Raw genomic sequence first — 22,990 nt, 5'->3', positions numbered from 1 at the left:
TTTGTATGATGTTGAGTAATTGGAAAGTACAGTATCAAATTCAGAGCATATGACTTGTGTGTGCTCACTGAGTATTTGCAGGCATTCAGTGTCACAGCCCCTGGAATGGTAAGCAACACTGCCAGATCTCCTGGGGAAACATTAGGTGGAAGCTCTTACAGCAAGCTGCATCAGTTTCTTAATGTGAATAGACAGTCATGAATCCTTAACACCTCTGACTAGGGACAAAACCATTATGTGTGACTAGGTTGATAACTGATATTTACTAACCACCCCCAAGCCAGGGTCAAGCAAGCCGATACTCAGGTATCGGCCTTGTATCTGTTCAAGAGCAATTTACAGTAGAATGCTGGCTGGGGGTGGTCAAATGACTTCAGCCTTGGTCAAGAGATAAACTTGCAGAGTAAAACTATGGTGATTGTGCCAGTTAACAAGTGACAACATGCTACAGATGGTTCAGGAGTTACTTCTTTGAATTGGCCCCAAGGCATCTACAGTGCCTTCAGAAAGTATTCATACCCCTTGACTTATTCCACATGTTGTTGTGTTACAGCCTGAATTCAAAATTGATTAAATACATAGTTTTTTTCATCTACACACAATACTCCATAATGACAACGTGAAAACATGCTTTTAGAAATGTTTGCAAATCTATTGAAAAGGAAATACAGAAATGTCTCATTTACATAAGTATTCAGTATTCACGCCCCTGAGTCAATACTTTGTAGATGCACCTACAGCTGTGCATTTACAGCTGTGAGTCTTTCTGGGTAAATCTCTAAGAGCTTTCTACACCTGGATTTTAAAAATGATTTAAAATGTCAAGCTCTGTAAAATTGGTTGTTGATCATTGCTAGACAACCATTTTCAGCTCTTGCCATAGATTTTCAAGTAGATTTTAGTCAAAACTGTAACTTGGCCAGTCAGGAACATTCACTGTCATCTTGGTAAGCAACTCCAAGGTAGATTTGGCCTTGTGTTTTAGGTTACTGTCCTGCTGAAAGGTGAATCCAACTCCCAGTGTCTGTTGGAAAGGAGACTGAACAAGGTTTTCCTCTAGGATTTTGCCTGTACTTAGCTCCATTTCATTTATTTTTTATCCTGAAAATGTCCCCAGTCCTTAACAAGCATACCCATAACATGATACAGCCACCACTACGCTTGAATATATGGAGAGTGATACTCAGTGTTGTGTGTTGTAATGTTTTGTTTTTGCCCAAAGCATAACACTTTGTATTCAGGACAAAAAGGGAATTGCTTGGCCACATTTTTTGCAGTATTACTTTAGTGCCTTGTTGCAAACAGGATGCATGTTTTGGAAAAAAAAATTCTGTAGAGTAACTACAATGTTGTTGACCCATCCTCAGTTTTTTCCTATCACAGTCATTAAACTCTGTAATTTGCCTCATGGTGAAATCCCTGAGCGGTTTCCTTCCTCTTCAGCAACTGAGTTAGGAAGGACGCTTTTGTCTTTGTAGTGACTGGGTGTATTGACACACCATCCAAAGTGTAAATACACTGAGCAAAAATATAAACGCAACATGCAACAATTTCAAAGATTTTACTGAGTTACAGTTCGTATGAAGAAATCAGTCAATTTAAATAAATTCAAGGGCGCAGCCATAGGTGCCCTTTGTTGCGAGGCATTGGAATACCTCCCTGGTCTTTGTGGCAATTTGCATATACTCCAGATGTTATGAAGAGTGATCAGATGAATTGCAATTAATTGCAAAGTCCCTCTTTGCCATGTAAATGGACTGAATCCAGGACCAGATTCAGACTGAATCCAGGACCAGCTGACATCATGTCAGTGATTCTCTCGTTAACACAGGTGTGAGTGTTGAAGAGGACAAGACTGGAGATCACTCTGTCATGCTGATTGTGTTCGAATAACAGACTGGAAGCTTCAAAAGGAGGGTGGTGCATGGAACCATGGTTCTTCCTCTGTCAACCATGGTTTCCTGCAAGGAAACACGTGCCGTCATAATTGCTTTGCACAAAAAGGGCTTCACAGGCAAGGATATTGCTGCCAGTAAGATTGCACCTAAAGGCACAGTCAACTTAGTGTATGTAAACTTCTGACCCACTGGAATTGTGATACAGTGAGTTATAAGTGAAATAATCTGTCTGTAAACAATTGTTGGAAAAAGTACTTGTGTCTTGCACAAAGTAGATGTCCTAACCGACTTACGAAAACTATAGTTTTGTGGATTGGTTGAAAGACAGGTTGGAGTCATTAAAACTTAAGTGTGTAAACTTCCGACTTCAACTGTATATGAAAGTATGTGGATAGCCCTTGAAATGAGTGGATTCGGCTATTTCAGACACACGTTGCTGACAGGGGTATAAAATCGAGCACACGGTCATGCAATCTCCATAGACAAACATTGGCAGTAGAATGGCCTTACTAAAGAGCTCAGTAACTTTCAACAAGGCACCATCATAGGATGCTACCTTTCCAACAAGTCAGTTCAAGTTTCTGTCCTGCTTGAGCTGCCCCAGTGAACTGTAAGTGCTGCTACTGTGAAATGGACACATCTAGAAGCAACAGCTCAGCCACAAAGTTGTAGGCCACACAAGCTCACAGAACGGGAACACTAAGTGCTGAGGCGCATAAAAATCTTCTGTCCTTAGTTGCAACACATTGTCAGCACAAGAGCTGTTCGTCGGGAGCTTCATGAAATGGGTTTCCATAGCTGAGCAGCCGCACACAAGCCGAAGATCACCATGCGCAATGCCAAGCGTCGGCAGGAGTGGCGTAAAGCTTGCCGCCATTGGACTCTGGAATAACATTCTCTGGAGTGATGACTCACGCTTCACCATCTGGCAGTCCGACGGACAAATCTGGGTTTGGCGGATGCCAGCAGAACGCTCCTTGCCAGAATGAATAGTGCCAACTGTAAAGTTTGGTGGAGGATGAATAATGGTCTGGGGCTGGTTTTCATGGGTCGGGCTAGGCCCCTTAGTTCCAGTTAAGGGAAATCTTAACGCTACAGCATACAATGACATTCTAGACGATTCTGTGCTTCCAACATTGTGGCAACAGTTTGAGGAAGGCCCTTTCCTGTTTCAGCATGACAATGCCCGCATGCAGAAAGCGAGGTCCATACAGATATGGTTTGTCAAGATCGATGTGGAAGAACTTGACTGGCCTGCAGAGCCGATTTCAATCCCATCAAACACCTTTGGGATGAATTGAAACGCGGACTGCTCGACCTCAGTAATGCTCTTATGGCTGAATGGAATTAAGTCCCCGCATCTAGTGGAAAACCTTCAAAGACTAGAGGCCATTATAGCAAAGGGGCGGGACCGACTCCTTATTAATGCCCATGATTTCAGAATGAGATGTTCGACGAGGTGTCCACATACACAACCAAACTAATGTGTGAGGTACACAGACAAGGTTGTCATTGAAGAATCATGTTAAACACTATTATTGCACATTTTCTCTTGAACTTAAGCTTGCCATAACAAAGGAGTTGAACACTTGACTCAAGACTAACTTATCATTTTAAATGAAAATCATAATTCCACTTGGACATTATGGGGTATTGTGTGTAGGCCAGTGAATTCACTCTCCTATTTAATACATTTTAAAATTCAGGAAGTAACAAACATTTTGATAAACTCAAGGGGTGTGCATTTTCTGAAGGCATTAAAGTATTCTTAACAGAATAAATAAAAACAAAAGTGGTTCAAAGCATTTTTATTGTATCTTTAGAAAAACACAAAATTCTCCAGTCAAATGTTGCTTTACGTGAACTGCAAAATCAGTCACATGGTACAGTAAAGTGCTTATTTAAAATCAATGTTTGTCTGATGTAATATGTACTTTCCAACATTTTTCCATCAATATTTTTGGGCTGGGAGAGGTTAAAAACAAGTATCAACAACACTCAAGAGAAGCCTCAAGGCTTGAGGATATCATAACCACATGGTAGAAAAACAAATCTACATGTTACCTCCCTCAAACTCAACTATTTATAAAAATGTTTATTTAATTTCAATGTGTTGAAATGCATTGCCGGTGGGCTACATTCAAATTGTGGGGAAGTGGATTATGACTGTCCAGTTGACTTTATAAAAAAAAAAAAAAAGGTATTACAAAAAGCTAAAAATAAAATAGAGGCTAGGGATAGCTTGTATTCATTCTCTCCAAATAAAAAAGGCAGTCCTTAACTACTGCATTGGGTAAAAGTAGAAATGATTATGACGAAGGTAACTCATACCTTAGATATAATTAAGAGTACTACCAAAGTCTTTCTGCATTTCTGAGAATCCCAACCCTAACAAAACAGAGAGAAACATATTTGATACTTTGTTTTAAAGTAGAAACTGATTTGAATATGTATTTTCAAAACCCTAAAGACCCCCTTACTTAGCTTAATGCTTGTTCAGATTCTTGATAGCATGGTAGTTTCACAAACAAAGAACAGCTGTATACACAAATTCAAGTAAGTCTTACTATAAGACATAAAACCCCACAAAGATGCATTGGTAGAAGGTTTCTTTAAAAGATTACAATCAGTGTCCTATTATCAGCATAATGGGCCATATGACGTCAAGGGAGTCATTATTCCCCCCCCCCCCCAAGAGTACCACACTGCGGTGCTGGCAACACCACATGGACATTCATAAGTTTAGTAGTTTTACTCCTTGAGAATGCATGCCCGTGTCATAAACCTGTGAGAAACCTCAGGTAAAAAAAAAAAATAATTTAAAATTGTTTTACCCTTTACCCTTACACTTTTACCCTCTTTGGTAAATGGCTACAGTGTCTTGAGACCATCACCATAAAATAAATTGTTCAAATTTCAGAAAGAGCCGAACTTGTTTCCAAGCAGATAGTTACCAACACTTCACATACAAAACAGTAAAAGCCTTCATTATTTTGCTCCAGATACAAATAAATGTTTCATAAAAAAAAAATTCCCCCATAAACACTTAATATCCAGTATTCCACCTGAACACATGCAGGTTGACATAAAAAAATAAAAATTCCCCCATAAACACTTAATATCTAGTCTTCCACCTGAACACCACATGCAGGTTGACATTAAAAAAAAAAACTACAATATCAGTGGCACATTTAAACATTGACATGGAGTTAAACAAAGTAAACTTTTTAAAAAAGAACTGATTAATTACAGCTACATGGCCTCAGAATAGTTATTTTCTTCGGAATGCTTTTCCATTTTGTATAATTTTTTAGACCAATAGTCTCCTTCACCATGTTTTATGCAAAGTTAGGATGCAGTTTAGAATCATTCTGAGAGGGTGTGTCACATTATAAAGGACAGTATCAGGTTACCCTCTTAACGGAAAAGCCTGATTGTCCTGAGATCAGGTTTCAAATCCAAATACAATAGCTAAGTCACAGCAGCCAAAATGTGCTTTTCTACCCCTGCTATGCTTGACAGGTTATGACAGCCATGGCATAAAATTATGTCACACTAACCAGCAGTCAAATTACTGAAGATGTATTAGATGTCATCAGACCATTTAGATGTACACAACTTGGCATGGGGAACCAAATTTGCCATTTTTAAGCGAGGGTAGCGTCAGGCAAACCCCTTTGAAATGTCAGCGGGGTATACAACTAAGCTGGATCAAGGAGTTAGCCAGCTAACGTGGCTAAATGTTCAAAAATGACTTTTCTTTTTGAAAGAGAAGCTTGAAATGGGAAGTCTCATTAGCTAGGTTTCCATCCAATTGGCAACAGATTTATGGAAATATTCTGACTCTTTGCATAAAAACAAATACACGCATTTTCCCAGAGATGGGTTTCCATCAAGTTGACCTGTTGAGGATAAAAATGCTGTACGTGATGACATAGTGCACATAAAAATAACTTTTGCGGTTAAATTCCCATGTACCAAATTCAAGTTTCCATCACATTTGCAACTCTGATGGTTTTGTCAACAAAATAAAAATGGTGTTGTATTGCAAATATGCCCACTGGTCTTGATACATGTGCTCTAGTCAACAGCTTGCAGATAGAGTGCTGGTAGGATAGCCTACATGAGATTATGGATGAAATAGCCAGATGTGTCAAAAGCAGCCAAGCACCATCATCATGTTTCCAGAATAAGACCCTCAATATTATTGGAAAGGAGCAATCAAATCACTGCATGATCTTTCTCCACCGTGTGAAGTTAATCCTAACTTGTCATCTGTAGCCTAATAAACTGCATTCTGTGATGAGTCGTAGTGGGCCGACCACAGCATATCGCATGACTCCAAGTTTACTACAATATGTTATATCAATATTTGCTCATAAAAAGGCAATTGCGTCGCCATCTCCTCACATAATTAAATTGTACTGACAAATCTCACCTTGTCTATCATATTTTGTTTAAGCATTTGTTAAAGTTCAGACAAATTTGGCATTTCCATCAGGCCTGCTGTGACAGACAAGCCATTAAAAAAATAAAATAAAAATTGCATATAAAGTTAGGATGGAAACATGTTAGTGACTAAACCCTCAAAAAAACATTACGTTTAGCTTTCTTAAATGAAACAAGAAATCAAGTTATTTCTGATTTTTAATCCAAGTTAACTGGCTAATTTATTTGTCCTGCCTTGTAGGATACCTGTCTGGTATCAAATTAGTTACATGCACCAACAACTTTGGGTTGGTGCATGAAGTCTCTCTTGCAGAAGTAGGCGAAACAAATGGAATTCAACCCATATTGCATTGTAGAAATTCAGGAGGAATGAATGTTGAATGATGCATGGCCAGTGCTAGTTTGGCATAGTTCATTTCATCTATGAAACTGAATTGGTAGACATTGCAGCGTAATAAGGGCTGGTTATAGATACACATTCTCTGGTACTAGAGGCTCAAGTGCACAGCCACTGTTTTGTACTGTGGGCTTAAAACCTTCTAGAGAGGAGGCTCAGTTGAGGAATTTATCCATTAAGATAAAGCAAAATAATCTGAAAGCTTTGAAAGTCCCAGCCAAACAATGGACTACACCAGGACCTAACAGCATCCGCTTCCAGCATTCTGAACTCTACACTGAATCCCTCCACATCATCTTGGCTATTGCATAAGCATGTATGCATCTGCTGATGGGGCATTCATGCATACACATACATACAGGCAAAGAGAACATTCCAGGTAAACTTAAGTCACAGTTGATCTAGTTATAACGTGAAAGCAGCACAACAGGTAGTCCTTTGGTGTCTGAGCTTGGTTCAAACCTTCTGCCTTAGACTTAACGAAATAAAAACAGAGCTTGAAGAGCTCTCCCATCCCATCGACCTCCCAGTCCCAGCAGGCTGGATGTGCATGCGTATGCATGCCCTGGCTGATGTGCTTTATAAGTGCTGCTGTGGGGCAGAAGGCAGTTAGGAAATAGACAGCAGGCATGGTAGCGGTCTCCTGTTAAAGATGGGGACATGCCTGCAGTCAGTGTGGCTGAAGAGCTGCGGTCAGGTAGAGGCCAGGCTGAGCGGTCGTCTAGAGATCTGAGTTGGGGGTGGGGGGGGACAAAGGTGGTTGTTTAGGCACATGTTGACGTGATGACGAGGGGGGTGAGGAGCTGACTGAGCTCGGAGGCAGAGACGGGCCCAGTCTTCAAGAGGCTGCCCCTCTGCCTGCGCTTGGCCAGCTTTGAGTTGGATGGAGGGGAGAGGCGCATGGAGGCGGAGCTGGCTGTGATGACCATGGGAGCCTCGTCAAGCTGCTCCTCCATCACAGCCTGCTCAGCCAATTGCCGGTTCATGGCCACCGCCTTGCCAGCAAAGAACGTCAGGTCCTTGGCACTGTTTCTGATAGGATGACACCAAATATAGACATTAACAATGTAGAAGGTGACACTGCATTTTCAATAGTTGTATTTTCCTATAATGAGTTGATCAGGATACACTAAAAATCCCTCAGGAACTCTGAAAATATGAACTCACCTTTGATGTAGGATAGATGTTGGCAGAGTGTCAGAGAAGCCCTAATAAAATAAAAAATAAAGCAGAGGGACCCATTTTAGACGAAACAACCCACACCCATTCTACCCACTGAAATGTGTGTCAAGGAGTGGGAGGCAGAACGCTCGAGACTTACCCCCTGCACCCATGGGTGCTGCAGGACCTGGCCGGCACTCAGGCGGTTCTTGGCGTCCCGAACAAGCAGTTTGGAGATCAGGTCTTTGGCACTTGAGGAGATGTGAGCCCAGTCTTTCTCAGGAAATTCATACTTCCCTTCCTGGATACTCTCGAACAACGTGTTCTGGAGAAGAAATAAGAGCTTTCTTGACCATCACATAGTAAGGAACGTACAGCTTGAATTTCACAAAATATACACATGCATCTAGGACTACTATACATCCTACTAAACAAACAGAATACAGTTTCAGGAGCACACATGATAAAGAAAAGGGAGAGAAAGCTAGAGCGAGAATCTGATGCAGCCGGAGGTGGTCTTTCCTTCCTTCCTTACCTGGCATGTGTGGCACGGTTCTCCCATATCCCAGCCACAGTCACTGCCGCAGCGGCCCACAAAGGGCGGGTAGCCACTCAGCAGGATGTAAAGGATGACCCCCAGGCTCCACAGGTCACAGCGCTTGTCATAGTTGGTGGCCTCCTCACTGAAGGCCTCCACCACCTCAGGGGCCATGTACTCTGCTGAGCCACACTGCAGGAAACAGACAGATTGCAGGGTTAGTTAGCTCTGGGCTGGGAACAGTCAACAACTCCCACCTGAGGCTACTGCTGTAGCTATATAAAACAGCTGAATGTAATATGTGAGTACAACAGTGAAAATGAAAAACAAGTCTGTGCTGTCCAATGTCCCCAAACAAAACATTTCTGCCTGCTCTATTCAGCTGATGCCTCATGTGCCTCTGCACAGAAGAATAAGCCTGTATGAGAGTCACATAGTAGACAGCAGCTCTGGGCTAAACTAAAGCAGTACAGATGGGCTCAAGGGGGTGGGGGAGGATTATCCACACTGATGGATTTCTTTAAGTCCCCCTGCGCCAGAACATCTCTACAGAAAATGTAACGAGGCATGAAGAACATTATGTGCAGTGGGCTGGGAGGTGAGGGCAGGGATGAGTGGGGCCTGATCTTAGCACTCGGCTCAAAGCCCACAGTGGACCGACTGGTCAGGCTACAGGCTCAGCGTGACTGTGGGATGTGAAACTAGGCCAAACACTGAGCTAGGAAAAGAGGATTGTCGGTGGGTCAGTCTAAGAAAGCCTAGCACAGTTGCATAACTCCATCAAACAAACACCCAATGGTGTTTTAATACTTTGAGCAGGGATGAAGGAATGCGTGGGTCGCTAGTTCAGCAGGACAGGAGAACAAAGCCACTCCTTAGCAGGGCACTGAGGGCAGCCAACTCCTCAGATTTAATGAGCTTCTCTTCTGTTTACTTTCAGAGAAACTAAAAACAACCTCGTGGCAAATAATACATCCGACTTTCATGTGAAGCGGGCAGTGTGTTAAGAAGCAGTGCGGCTTGGCGGGTCATGTTTCGGAGGATGCATGTCTCGACCTTCACCTCTCCAGAGGCTGTTGAAGCGATGAGACAATTGGTTATCACAAAAATGAGGTAAACAAACATGATGATTCCGCAATCTGTGGGGTTAGATTGACCAGACCATATAAACTAAACCCAGGGGGGTTTAAAGCTGACACTGGGGTGTACATTTACTCAAAAATAGCATTCTTCTATCCGAGGAGAGGCTGGAGTAGTCTGTTTGCACACAGCTAGCACCTATTGTGAGCCCCCTGGTTCAGCGGTCACCCCAGCTCTGTCCCACTGCACATTATGGAATGTCAAGTCCCATTGCAGGACTCCGAGCAGACAGAGCCTAGTCTGTTGGCCAGCGAGCCCCAACCCCTGCACAGCTGGTTGCCTTAACAACACTACCAGATTCAGGTCAAACACAACAGCATCATGGAAAAACCAGGAGAAACTGCCACACTGCCAGCTAAAACACAACAGCATCATGGAAAAGATATATATACAGTGCCTTGCGAAAGTATTCGGCCCCCTTGAACTTTGAGACCTTTTGTCACATTTCAGGCTTCAAACATAAAGATATAAAACTGTATTTTTTGTGAAGAATCAACAACAAGTGGGACACAATCATGAAGTGGAACGACATTTATTGGATATTTCAAACTTTTTTAACAAATCAAAAACTGAAAAATTGGGCGTGCAAAATTATTCAGCCCCTTTACTTTCAGTGCAGCAAACTCTCCAGAAGTTCAGTGAGGATCTCTGAATGATCCAATGTTGACCTAAATGACTAATGATGATAAATACAATCCACCTGTGTGTAATCAAGTCTCCGTACAAATGCACCTGCACTGTGATAGTCTCAGAGGTCCGTTAAAAGCGCAGAGAGCATCATGAAGAACAAGGAACACACCAGGCAGGTCCGAGATACTGTTGTGAAGAAGTTTAAAGCCGGATTTGGATACAAAAAGATTTCCCAAGCGTTAAACATCCCAAGGAGCACTGTGCAAGCGATAATATTGAAATGGAAGGAGTATCAGACCACTGCAAATCTACCAAGACCTGGCCGTCCCTCTAAACTTTCAGCTCATACAAGGAGAAGACTGATCAGAGATGCAGCCAAGAGGCCCATGATCACTCTGGATGAACTGCAGAGATCTACAGCTGAGGTGGGAGACTCTGTCCATAGGACAACAATCAGTCGTATACTGCACAAATCTGGCCTTCATGGAAGAGTGGCAAGAAGAAAGCCATTTCTTAAAGATATCCATAAAAAGTGTTGTTTAAAGTTTGCCACAAGCCAACTGGGAGACACACCAAACATGTGGAAGAAGGTGCTCTGGTCAGATGAAACCAAAATTGAACTTTTTGGAAAAAATGCAAAACGTTATGTTTGGCGTAAAAGCAACACAGCTCATCAACCTGAACACACCATCCCCACTGTCAAACATGGTGGTGGCAGCATCATGGTTTGGGCCTGCTTTTCTTCAGCAGGGACAGGGAAGATGGTTAAAATTGATGGGAAGATGGATGGAGCCAAATACAGGACCATTCTGGAAGAAAACCTGATGGAGTCTGCAAAAGACCTGAGACTGGGACGGAGATTTGTCTTCCAACAAGACAATGAACCAAAACATAAAGCAAAATCTACAATGGAATGGTTCAAAAATAAACATATCCAGGTGTTAGAATGGCCAAGTCAAAGTCCAGACCTGAATCCAATCGAGAATCTGTGGAAAGACCTGAAAACTGCTGTTCACAAATGCTCTCCATCCAACCTCACTGAGCTCGAGCTGTTTTGCAAGGAGGAATAGGATAAAATTTCAGTCTCTCGATGTGCAAAACTGATAGACATATACCCCAAGCGACTTACAGCTGTAATCGCAGCAAAAGGTGGCACTACAAAGTATTAACTTAAGGGGGCTGAATAATTTTGCACGCCCAATTTCAGTTTTTGATTTGTTAATAAAGTTTGACATATCCAATAAATGTCGTTCCACTTCATGATTGTGTCCCACTTGTTGTCGATTCTTCAAAGAAATACAGTTTTATATCTTTATGTTTGAAGCCTGAAATGTGGCAAAAGGTTGCAAAGTTCAAGGGGGCCGAATACTTTCGCAAGGCACTAATATATATATATATATATATATATATATATTTCTGTCCACCAAGGTGCTTTAGAGGAGTAATGGGATTATGATCAAATAGTACTCATGTTTCAGAGCTCCCGTCAAAAACATGGCTTAACCCAGCAGCCAGAGATAGGATGGCTAGACTATGACTGCTCAAGGCACTGATAAGGGTGTGGGGCGGCTGAAGGGGGTAAAATGAGAGCTCAGCTCAACTGATACCTGTACAACAGCAGATTTGACTTTCTAGAGTAGCTAAACATAACCATGCTGGTGCAATACTGCTGAAGACTTGCATCAGTCTCAAACCACCCTGCTGTGACACAGATAGTGGTTAATCAGCCGACGTCTGTAGATTTGTTGGTGAACTCAACCTGGGGCTTTCCTAACCATGTGACCAGTCAGCCCATGGTCATGTGACAACACAGCTGTTTGAGGACAGCTTACAGAAAGAGGAGTTGGTCTTTCATCAGCACCTCAGCTGCACCAGAGTGCCTGACAACTTCTGTGAATTCCCCTTAAGGTACAGCACAGGCCTGTGTGTGTTCGTATGGCTACACAGCCCCATGCCGATCTCTTTTCACCACTCTTTTCACCACCAAGTTCTCAGGAAACCACAAACATGATTCTCAGAAAAGAGACCAGCTATACCCTAAAATTCACCCCCCTTGCTACCTGAAGACTTTCAACCTCTACAAGTACAGTAAACAAATTGTCTTAGTATGCTTTTTATCAAATTCAAATTTACTCAAGCACATGAAAGTATTTACAGATTTCTGAAACTATATATTGGAGAATAACATGGCCTAAGTGCAGACATGTAGGTAAGGGGGGGGGGGTTGAGAGTGGAGGAAGATAAATGAAAATCAGATAAGATTGCCCCAGTGATGAGACGAAAGAAAAACAAGGGCAAGCGTATGAGCAGATCTGGGCACACACACACACGTCACTTCCCCCCCCCCACACACTCCCCCTGGCTCAGCCAATCAAAGCACAGTTGCTAGGTACAAGGGCAAGACTCAATTTCTATAGAACAAGCTTCAGACATGGGGCTTTTGTTTCATGAATACAAAGAGAAATGCAGGCTTGCACAAATGTGGTGAGAGAAAGTGGGTGGCAACTACAGTGAGAAGAGACCGGAGGGTGGGTGGCGATGTTATTTCTGTTTCTGCATGTTACAGCTCAATACCAGAGAAATGCAGCAGAGGCTCAGTGAAGGGAGACATTGTTTTGTTCCAATTACCGTTCCAAGAAAAATAAGGTTCATTCAGCCACTTCCACATACCATAGTTTAGCCTCGCTGTCTGTGCAATCTGTTCCCTGTAGCCTTAATCCTACAAGGATATTACATCTAGTTCTTTCCACAGGAATGACAAAATACCTTAATTCAAAAAAAAGTCTGACCTGACCCAGGGAAATCGCTTAGATAAAGACCAGGCTCTTGTTGAAACCAGAGGGGGATGCAGGCAAGGTGAGGGAGAGAGCAGAGAGCCAACATCATAGAGGGGGAGACCACTCAGCACTCACACCTCCTATTCAGTCTCCAACGTGGGCCAAATGTGCAAGTGTGACACACCCCACCACAGACTAAACCCGTGAGACCCCTGGCCCCACAACTATTCTACCAAGAGGCCAGGGCAGAGTTGGCCCACCAACAGGCTGCTAAAGCTAGGTCAGGTTCCAATGAAAAATCCACCACCCCTACATTTCTCCACATTCCCCCTCTTGCTAGCCTGGACGGGCTATCAGCTTCACCTGCTAACACCCATCTCCCTTCCTCTGACAGCTATGGAGGGGCAAATAATGAGATGGGTTCCCTTTACATTTGAATCATTCCAAAAACTGCCATTCCGGGTTCAAAAATAGTTATTTGACGAAACGTGGGGTTAAACCATCATAACCCCATGTGCCTCATCATTTCCACAGATAAGTAGAAGGATGTGGACATTAGACTTTTGGGAATTCGAATGGAGCTGACAGGAGCAATCCAGATATCTAAGCCTAGGAGCTGCCAGACAGGAGAGCGCACCCGGGGGGGGGGGGGGGGGTACACACACACACAGCCTGAGAGTCAATCCCCAGGTGACACCACTGGGGAGCAGCACCGTAAAAACACCCTGCATATTATCTACCTGCCTCAGGTAAACAGCCAGCGGCAGGGCATGTGACCGATTAACCTCACTGGGGCTTTGTGCTAAGTCCTATAAATCACATCTGCCTTCTAGGGACGCGCACCAGTCCCCGATTCAAATGTGTAAGATATGACTGCATCGGTCCGAACCCCACACCGATCCAAATGTAACATGCACTAGTCAAAAAAAAACTAAATAAATTCAAAACGCTACAAATTACTTTTTCATTCCAATTACCTTTTTTCTACCTTCCGAAAATACCTAATATTTAGTGACAGCTGACGCGTCCTCTCCTTCAGTGTTGAACTAAGCATGTAACTGCGATGAGCTACAAGTCACTTTTCATGCCGAACAACCCTAGGGAATATCAATAGTTTAGTCACAGTGCTCAGCTTTGCACGCTGACCACTGGGTGTTAGGCGCCGGAAACAACTGCCAGACACCCCTCATCTGGCTATACCTGCTGAAGGGGGCTTACAATAGATTATTGCTGATGGGGGAACCTGAACAGTATTATTTAATTTAAATAATTGTCCTTCAAACTTTGTTTTTGTCAACAACAAAAAATCCTTCATTTGCAGCCCTTTGGCATTCTAGTTGTCAATTTGTTGAGCTAATCTGAAGAGATTTCACCCCATGCTTCCTGAAACACCGCCCACAAGTTGGATTGGCACTGCTTATGTACCTCACGGTCAAGCTGCTCCCACAATAGCTCAATAGGGTTGAGACCCGGTGACTGTGCTGGCCACTCCATTATAGACAGAACACCAGCTGACTGCTTCTTCCCTAAATAGTTCTTGCATAGTTTGGAGCTGTGTTTTGGGTCATTGTCCTGTTGTAGGAGGAAATGGGCTCCAATTAAGTGCCGTCCACAGGGTATGGCATGGCGTTGCAAAATGGAGTGAGACTTCCTTCTTCAAGATCCCTTTTACACTGTACAAATCTCCCACCAAAGCACCCCAGACCATTAAATTGCCTCCACCATGCTTGACAGGTGGTGTCAAGCACTCCTCCAGCATCTTTTCTGCATCTCACAAATGTTCCTCTTTATGATCCGAACACCTCAAACTTACATTTGTCTGTCCATAACACTTACTTCAATCCTTCTCTGTCCAGTGTGTTATTTTGCCCATCAATCTTTTCTTTTTATTGGCCAGTGAGATATGGCTTTTTTCTTTGCAACTATGCCTAGAAGGCCAGCATCCCAAAGTTACCTCTTCACTGTTGACATTGAGACTGGTGTTTTGCAGGTACTATTTAATGAAGCTGCCAGTTGAGGACTTGTAAGGTGTCTGTTTCTAAAACTAGACACTAATGTACTTGCCCTCTTGCTCAGTTGTGCACTGGGCCTCCCACTCCTCTTTCTATTCTGGTTAGAGCCAGTTTGCGCTGTTCTGTGAAGGGAGTAGTGCACAGCGTTGTACTAGATCTTCAGTTTCTTGGCAATTTCACACATGGAATAGTCTTCATTTCTCAGAACAAGAATAGACTGACGAGTTTCAGAAGAAAGGTCTTTATCTCTGGCCATTTTGAGCCTGTAATCAAACACACAAATGCTGATTCTCCAGATACTCAACTAGTCTAAAGCATGACAGTTTTATTTCTTTAAAACAGGACAGTTTTCAGCTGTGCAAACATAATTCTAATGATCAATTAGCCTTTTAAAATGATAAACTCGGATTAGCTAACAACGTGCGCGTCCCTAGAAGGCAGAGGCTGATAATGGGCCTCTGGAATATCTACATAGGCGTACATTTAAAATAAAAAAATACATCTGCCGTTTCAAGCTACAAAAAAAAAAAAAACTTTTGAACAGTAGTGTATATTCATTGGCTATGTCATAGCTAAATATCGATACATTACTAGCGCAAACACTTAATCTGCAAAAATGACAAGTTAGAGTGATTATAATTTCAGAACCAAGGTGAAAAAAAAAAGCATAGGCTACATTGCAGCGACCCCCCCAATTTGATAGTGATAGTGTGGTGGTAGATGCCTAGTCTCCCTTATGGCTCAGATGCCTTCAGCATATACACCATAGATATTCATAATTTACACCCACACAAGTCAGCACAAACAGATCCAGCTCATGAGCTCCATCAACAGCAGAATTTAGCACAGAAAATTCATACGTTTATGCAACAAATGTCAGTAAATCGCATCCAATCGTTCTCTAGTCAAACCAAAATGCACCGAATTGTTTCAAACTAAAATGTACTGTTTTGGAGCCCTTGTATTTAGATACGTATCGTCTTGAAAGGGAATGATGCAGATCCCTACTGCCTCCCATAAAATGTATGTTTCCCTCCCATACCATTTCCACATGCAGTCAAAATGAATCAAGGTGAACTGGACTGGCACAACAGTGTAGTAGACTGACTGACCGGAGTAAGGAGCTCTGGGGTGGAGATGGGTGAGCTGTCGCTGTTCAGCTTGATCCCACTGCCCAGGTCAAAGTCACAGATCTTCACAGGAGAGATCTACAGAGGAAGGGAGAAAGACACGTTTTAGATGTTACAAAATCGTCCTTTCTTCTGATGCCGCTCAAGAGATTAGTGACCAAAGTTCAGGGTGTTGGTTGTTGTTTATGCCTTTCATTGGGTATGATAGCACTTTAGGAAGGCGACTTACTGGCAATCATACTTAACTTCAGATTAGCGTGCCCTTGTGCCAGTGACTAAAGATATCAGACACCCAGCAATGGAAACGTACCTTGTCCACGTGCTCACACAAGATGTTTTCCGGCTTCAGATCTCTATGTGCCATTCCTTTAAAAGGAAGAAGAAAAAAAAAAAAAAAAAAAAAAAGTCATTCTAAGGTATGGTGATTTAAACAGAATGGGTGGGTTGTATGTTGCATGTGTCAAATGACCAGTATGGGCCACTGCTAGGGATCACAGGGGGCCTATGGCTGAACTGTCACCCAACAGCCCAGGTGTGGAAGCGACACGCGAGACCTTAAGACCATTTATTATACCCAGGAGTACAGTGGGCCGAGCCTTCCAACCATCTGCTGAAACCAGATCAGATAGTTGCAGTGCAAAGCCCTCGTGAGACACACCAGCCCATCTCCAGGTCCTTCCCAGTACCAATGTGGAACTCAATACCCCCCCCTTGGCCTGGCAGGCAAGCCCTGGGCTGTGGCTCGACCATGCTGGAGGACGCTTACCTTTGTTATGCAGGAAATCCAGAGCGCTGGCGATGTCCTGCACCACAACGCAGGCTTCCTGCTCACTAAAGTGTTGTCTCCTGTGGATGTGAGCCAGGACCGAACCTGCGGGTCAGCAAGACTTATTACTCTGCTCCCTTACATGGTCTTGTTTTTAAAAAAAAGTGTCTGTATTAAGCTACACCAACCAATTCAATGAGACACATGCAAGAGGAAATGGTGTATTTTACTAAAGCATTACATTAGCCCCTGAGACTGGTGGTGAGGGTTCAGAGCATTTAAGCCTGGTTGGAAGCACTCACCTCCTCTTAGCATTTCAAACACCAAGTAAAACTTGTCTTCTTCCTCAAAGAACTCCACCAGCTCCAGGATGTTTCTGCAGTGAAGGAAACAGGACACGGTCATTATATGGTCACGCGATTATAACCATTACAAACAAATAAATATATATATAAGTCTGGAAATATTTATATTGAATAACTGGAAAAACTTGTCTCAGAGCATTACTCATTTAGTGCCAAGAGCATCTGTTGAAGGTACACTGCTTTCTACAACAACAGAAAAAGTGTCAGAAGTCAGCCATGTGGTTGACATATAGGCAGTAATCTTACCTGTGACCCTGGCACTGGTACAGCATCTCCACCTCCCTGAAGACACGACTGCGGCTGTGACCTGGTCTCTTCTCAATGATCTGGAGTGGAGGAGTCTGGGTTAGGGGATAGGCTTCCAACCACCATGTATGTATCATACTGTGCCCTTAGCACCACTTCCCCCTAACCACTTTAGGTACAGCTTGAATGAAGGGTTAACCTAATTCCGATGTTGCCTAGTGCCTACCCACCCAGACAGCCAATACGTTAAGAATCACAGCACCACACCTCTAAATATAGTATAAGTGTGTAACCTATATTGCAAAAAGGGGCAAAGGGTTCATCCCAGCCATCACAGGCAGCCAGTTCCCAGTTGCATCAGAATGGAGACTAAATTTAGCTGCAGTACTGTTGTGGGCTGGTGCCTGGCATTCCAGCTTGTTGCAAAGCCAAAAGAGACTGCTGACACTAAAAGCAAATGCCTAAATGTTCCAGCTGCCCCCTCTTCTCATTGTCTGAGGGTGTACGTGACTCTTCCTGTTAGCTGGATTAGAGCTGCCATTGAAACCCACCGGGCCAGAGCACAATGTTTCTAGGATTAGAGGCCTGTATTGACCCAAAGCTTTCTCCTGAACACAACTTCCAATGAGTAGTTGCCAAGTAGCAGACACTAGTATTAATTGATAGTGGGAGAATTGAAAGATGGCTAAATGAATAGCCAATGGATGAGGGTGAGCCTCTTATCTCTATGGAGGGCTGTGGGTTTTTTAACTGTCAGTCACCCAGCTATACATCCCTGCAGCCTGGCTTCAGGATGGCCTCATTGAGTCATACTGCAGGTCTGTAAATAAACCCAGGCATGTGAATTCCCAGGCAGCCCAGGAGCACTCAGTATGCTGGGTCCCAGGATGAAGCTAGCCAGGCAGGAAAGAAAGCAGATAGAAGACCGGCCCCTTCAGTTTGTTTTCCTGCAGCTCTGGCTTTTGTTCTAGTGTTGCAACACTAGAGTCCCCGCCCCCCCCCGCCCAGACGTCGGGAGGGGGAGGGGTAGTTGACGAGGACATCTGGTGTGGGCAGTCTGAGACCCCGCCAAGCCCCAAGTGACCTTCAGACATGGGTTCGCCCACACTCCACCCCCTAGAACCCCTCTTAAGTGAACAACTATTACTAGAAAGATTTGAGGGGAACAAAGATCATTAATGTACTGGATGCAAAAGTAATATTTGTCTTACAGCATCCAAAGAATCCATACAAAATGTGGAACAAACTAAATCTTACAACACTTCTGCAAAAATGGAAAACATATCAAATTGAATTTCACAACATTTACCTCAAGGCAAAAGGAGGGAGAATGAGTCACAGGAATCCAACAACTGTTTTTCAAACCACACCCCATTTTGTAGGGGGGGGGGGGGGGAACAGTGCTGCTAGAGGAACAAAAAAATGATAAAGTGACCGCGCCAGGTCATAACCCTTACAGGGTTTATGCGGGAAATGGCGAAGACGACTGCCTCGCTTCTAGTCCTACAAGTATTTCGCTACACCCGCAATAACATCTGCTAAACACATGTATGTGACCAATAAAATTAGATTTTATGTTTTGGCACTGCTGCCAGCACACACACCTCCCGCCACTAAGAGAATGGCTGACAAATGAGAGCAAAGAGAGGGGGTGGAAGTAGCCTTTGGCTGGCTCTTATTGGATAGCAGAGCCAGAAAAACACAGTAAGGGGGAGTTTCTGTGATAGCAGTAGCTAGGTACCCAGTGCCCATTAAACTACAGCAGCCTCAAAAACACTGACAGAGCCTCATACATCTGTTAAACAGAACAAAAGTGATAAAGTCTGTCTTGAAATGTCCCAAACAAGGTTACAAGAGTACAGTCCACAAATGTAGATGCAAGAGAAGACTGGGTTAAAGAGGGGCAGCAGGCAGCCTAGTAGTTAGAGTGTTGAGCTAGTAAGTGAAAGGTTGCTAGATCAAATCCCCAAGCTGACAAGATAAAAAGCTGTCGTTCTGCCCCTGAACAAGACAATTAACCCACTGTTCCTAGGCTGTCATTGTAAATAAGAATCTGTTCTTCACTCACTTGCCCAGTTAAATAAAAAAGTCATCATTAAATGAAGGGGCTATATTTCCTGAGCAATACCTTCATGTGCACAATTCACAGCTTGTGGCCAATGATCAATGTAACATTCCTATTTTGAGCGCAAGCCAAGGCCCAAACAGCAAAGTAGTGTGACGATAGCAGTCACAGGCCCATGTCAGGAGTGACGCACACGTCAGACACTACCCTCTGAAGTTGGCAATATCCTGGGAAAGCCTTCAATTACCTTTCCTATAAAAATGGGCACGTTCCCAAATTCTATACAAACCACTCATTACAATAACAGTTAGGCACCCAATGATATTGGGGTTTCTTTTCAAATAACATGAGAAACATCTTACCTTCACAGCATATTCTTTATTGGTGATGAGGTTGATGCAGGTCTGCACTCTTGCATATGCCCCCTCTCCAAGAACCTCTGCCTGCAGCCTGTAGACATCTAGTAGGACACAATAACAAAAAATTAGAACTGTTAAAAAAAAAAATGGCTTTATTTTGTACTATAGACTACAGAATCTGTCCTTTACATGAGATAAGAAAATGACTCACCCTCAAATCGGCCAGAGAAGCTGTCAGTTGCCCTGCAACGCTTTTTCTTCTTATTTCTCTTCTTGGCATCAGGGATGTCAATAGGTTGGCTGGAGGGAATATCTACAAAAATCACAAACATTTGTAAGAATAATACAGCATGCTACATAACATAGGAAATGGTACTACAGAGTTTGTCCCAGGATGCCATTATTGACCTATTGGAGTAAGATGAGAACTTCAGAGTTATGGGTTCAGTACAACAAAGGAATGCACTTACCATGTCTATTCGATGACTCAAAATTAAAGTCGGAATCGAGGAGGGATCCATTTTCTGTGAATTCATCAGTCTCAAAGGGATTTTGGCCCTAGATGAGCAGAACAAACCAGTGAATTTAAACTAAAAGTTAGGCCTTGTTCAAAATGACCCACACAATTTATGGTAAAATTAGCAACATTTTTGCTACAGTGGCCATGGTCTCATCCATCACAATATTGAATCAAGCTCCAAGAATTTCACAGCTGATATTGTATCCAGTGTACAATTCTGTGCACTACCCACTTGTACCCAGGCTTCATTATATATATATATATATATATATATATATATATATATATATATATATATATATATATATATATATATATATATATATATATATATATATATATATATATATATATATATATATATATATATATATATATATATATATATTAACATCTGAACCAACCAATCTGTGCTGTTGTGCCATTTAAAAACACTGTCCAAGTAGGCCAGTTTAACAGTCTCCCTCTAACTCAATTAGTCATTATCCATATATGTGTGAAGACAGATGTAGTTAAATATAGCAAGATGGAGTCTGGTCTCACTTTTCCCATCTTGTAACCAATGCAATCTAATATAAACACTTATTCACCTTGAAAGAGCTATGGAATCCAGTGACTTCGCTGATCATATTTTGCACCATTTTGCTTTGATTATGGGGGACTGATGGCGACTGCAGCGTTGTGGTATCAAATTACACTCTCCCAAAACAAAACGTTTCTTTTAGAGAGAATGCAGCAAATTATCGCTGTGCTGTCTGGTCAAGATGATGCGCTTTCAACCAGACGGGAGCACTGTGGTAAAAAACAACATATATACATAGTATAAACATTACACAATCGGGAATATTTGACAACAATAGCCAGAATTAGGCCTATCAAGCTAGACACGGGGTTAAACATTGGAAACATATTTCGTTACTTTAACGAGCTGTACTATTACATTTAAAAATAGTTCACCCAATTTACATAACGCAGCTAGACCCGTTGTCTGTTGTCAAAACACGTTTACTGAACAAGTTACGCTAGTAGAAGCAAATACTGTCCGTGAGGACACTGCACAGCAACATGCATTTGCAGCTAACTAATCAACTAGCTAGCTAGTTAGTTAATAGTATCAATATCCTGAAATGAATTACCAACAGAGTCAACCGACTAAACAAGCTAAGCGTGAAGAAATATGTAAATACAATTTTAAATCAATGAATCGACTTGGCCAGCCAGAAAGCTAGTTAACTGTTAGTTACTTATGCTAACGCGCTGTCAACCATCGACAAAGCATTACTTTCGATAAACTCCGAGTAGAAAGGACGTCAAGCCAAAGTAACTATCGACAAACTACTTTTAATTTACCCCGTTTTCGCTTTTCACAGCTCCAGTGTTAAAGCCGCTATTTGACCCACTGCTTTCATCAAAGCTGCAGAGATGGTCGAGGGGAAGGAAGCCAGATCGTGAGTGTGTGGAAGATGGAACGAAGTGCATCCGACAAGGCTTTTTAATCTCACGACTGTTTCCGCCCACTTCTCGGTTCCTCCAGCCCCTTCGGCTACTCGCACCCAAAACACAACAACAGACGGTTGGTTCATCACATGGGCTGGGATTAGGAATTACGTGTGTTCTCGTTGAGTGGCGCAGCGGTCTAAAGCACTGCATCTCAGTCCCTGGTTCGAATCCAGGCAGTGATTGAGAGTCCTATAGATTCCCCTTGTTAAATAAAACATATTTCTGTTTCTATTTCAGCCAATAGCAGCTTTCCTAACGCCTTCTCAATTATTATGTAGGTGTGTAAGCAGACACAGCCTTTCACCATACTGTGGAGATTCTGCCATGTTGTTTTCTTCTATAAAGCATTTTCAGTGTGCTAGGTTTTAGGAGAGGGGACAGAAATGGAACTGGGTGACAGTGGATTGCTTTGTACTCCCTGAGTCAAGTGAAGAGGCATGCTGGAATGAAGAGGATGTAGACTAGTGTGTGTTTAGGGCACAAACAATGATCATGTTTATTCAGGTGTAGGACTATCGTGTTCTGTCAGACATGGCGAGAGACGCATTTCAGCAATAGCATAAGGCTAATTATTTTTCACATTGATTCTAAATAAAAAGTTGCAGCCAGACAGTTATCCTACTCAGGGAATGATGTTTCTGTGTCTTTACCGAGTGTAACAAAGTTCTTCTTACAGTGACTGGACTTCTACGGATAATAGCCTATGCATTTAACTAATCCTTGTTACTTAGGCAGGCTGGCGATGACAAATTGCAATAGGGAATCACGACATAGAATGACCAGGTGAATCCAGGTGAAAATGGTGATCTGTTTTTGATGTCACTTGTTAAATATACTTCAATCAGTGCAGATGAAGGGGAGGAGAGTTTAAATATGGAATTTTAAGCCTTGAGACAATTGAGACATGGATTGTGTATGTGTTGAATGGGCAAGACAAAAGATTTATGTGCCTTTGAACGGGGTGTGGTAGTAGGTGCCAGGCGCACCGGTTTGTGTCAAGAACTGAAACAGCGCTGGTTTGGGGGGGTGCGGGGTGC

At 42.7% G+C, this 22,990-nt stretch overlaps 1 protein-coding gene across 1 annotated transcript; it reads right to left on the bottom strand.

Annotated features, from left to right (window-relative positions):
- Window positions 1-3,690: 3,690 nt before the first annotated feature.
- On the bottom strand, window positions 3,691-21,961 carry mknk2b (MAPK interacting serine/threonine kinase 2b). Its single transcript, XM_036978121.1, has 14 exons — window positions 21,804-21,961; window positions 21,044-21,245; window positions 20,404-20,491; window positions 20,145-20,246; window positions 19,937-20,034; window positions 17,510-17,589; window positions 17,201-17,274; window positions 16,899-17,003; window positions 16,443-16,498; window positions 16,115-16,210; window positions 8,441-8,635; window positions 8,066-8,230; window positions 7,912-7,952; window positions 3,691-7,776 (listed from the first exon to the last, which is right to left on the bottom strand). Exons 2-14 carry the CDS (start codon window positions 21,092-21,094, stop codon window positions 7,509-7,511), a joined length of 1,419 nt encoding a protein of 472 aa, XP_036834016.1. The 5' UTR covers window positions 21,095-21,245; window positions 21,804-21,961; the 3' UTR covers window positions 3,691-7,508.
- Window positions 21,962-22,990: the final 1,029 nt, after the last annotated feature.

Source organism: Oncorhynchus mykiss, chromosome 5 (genome assembly GCF_013265735.2).
Source record: "Oncorhynchus mykiss isolate Arlee chromosome 5, USDA_OmykA_1.1, whole genome shotgun sequence".
NCBI lineage: Eukaryota > Metazoa > Chordata > Actinopteri > Salmoniformes > Salmonidae > Oncorhynchus > Oncorhynchus mykiss.
Note: the sequence above shows the minus strand (reverse complement) of the source record. Positions and strands in the feature narration are given on the sequence as shown.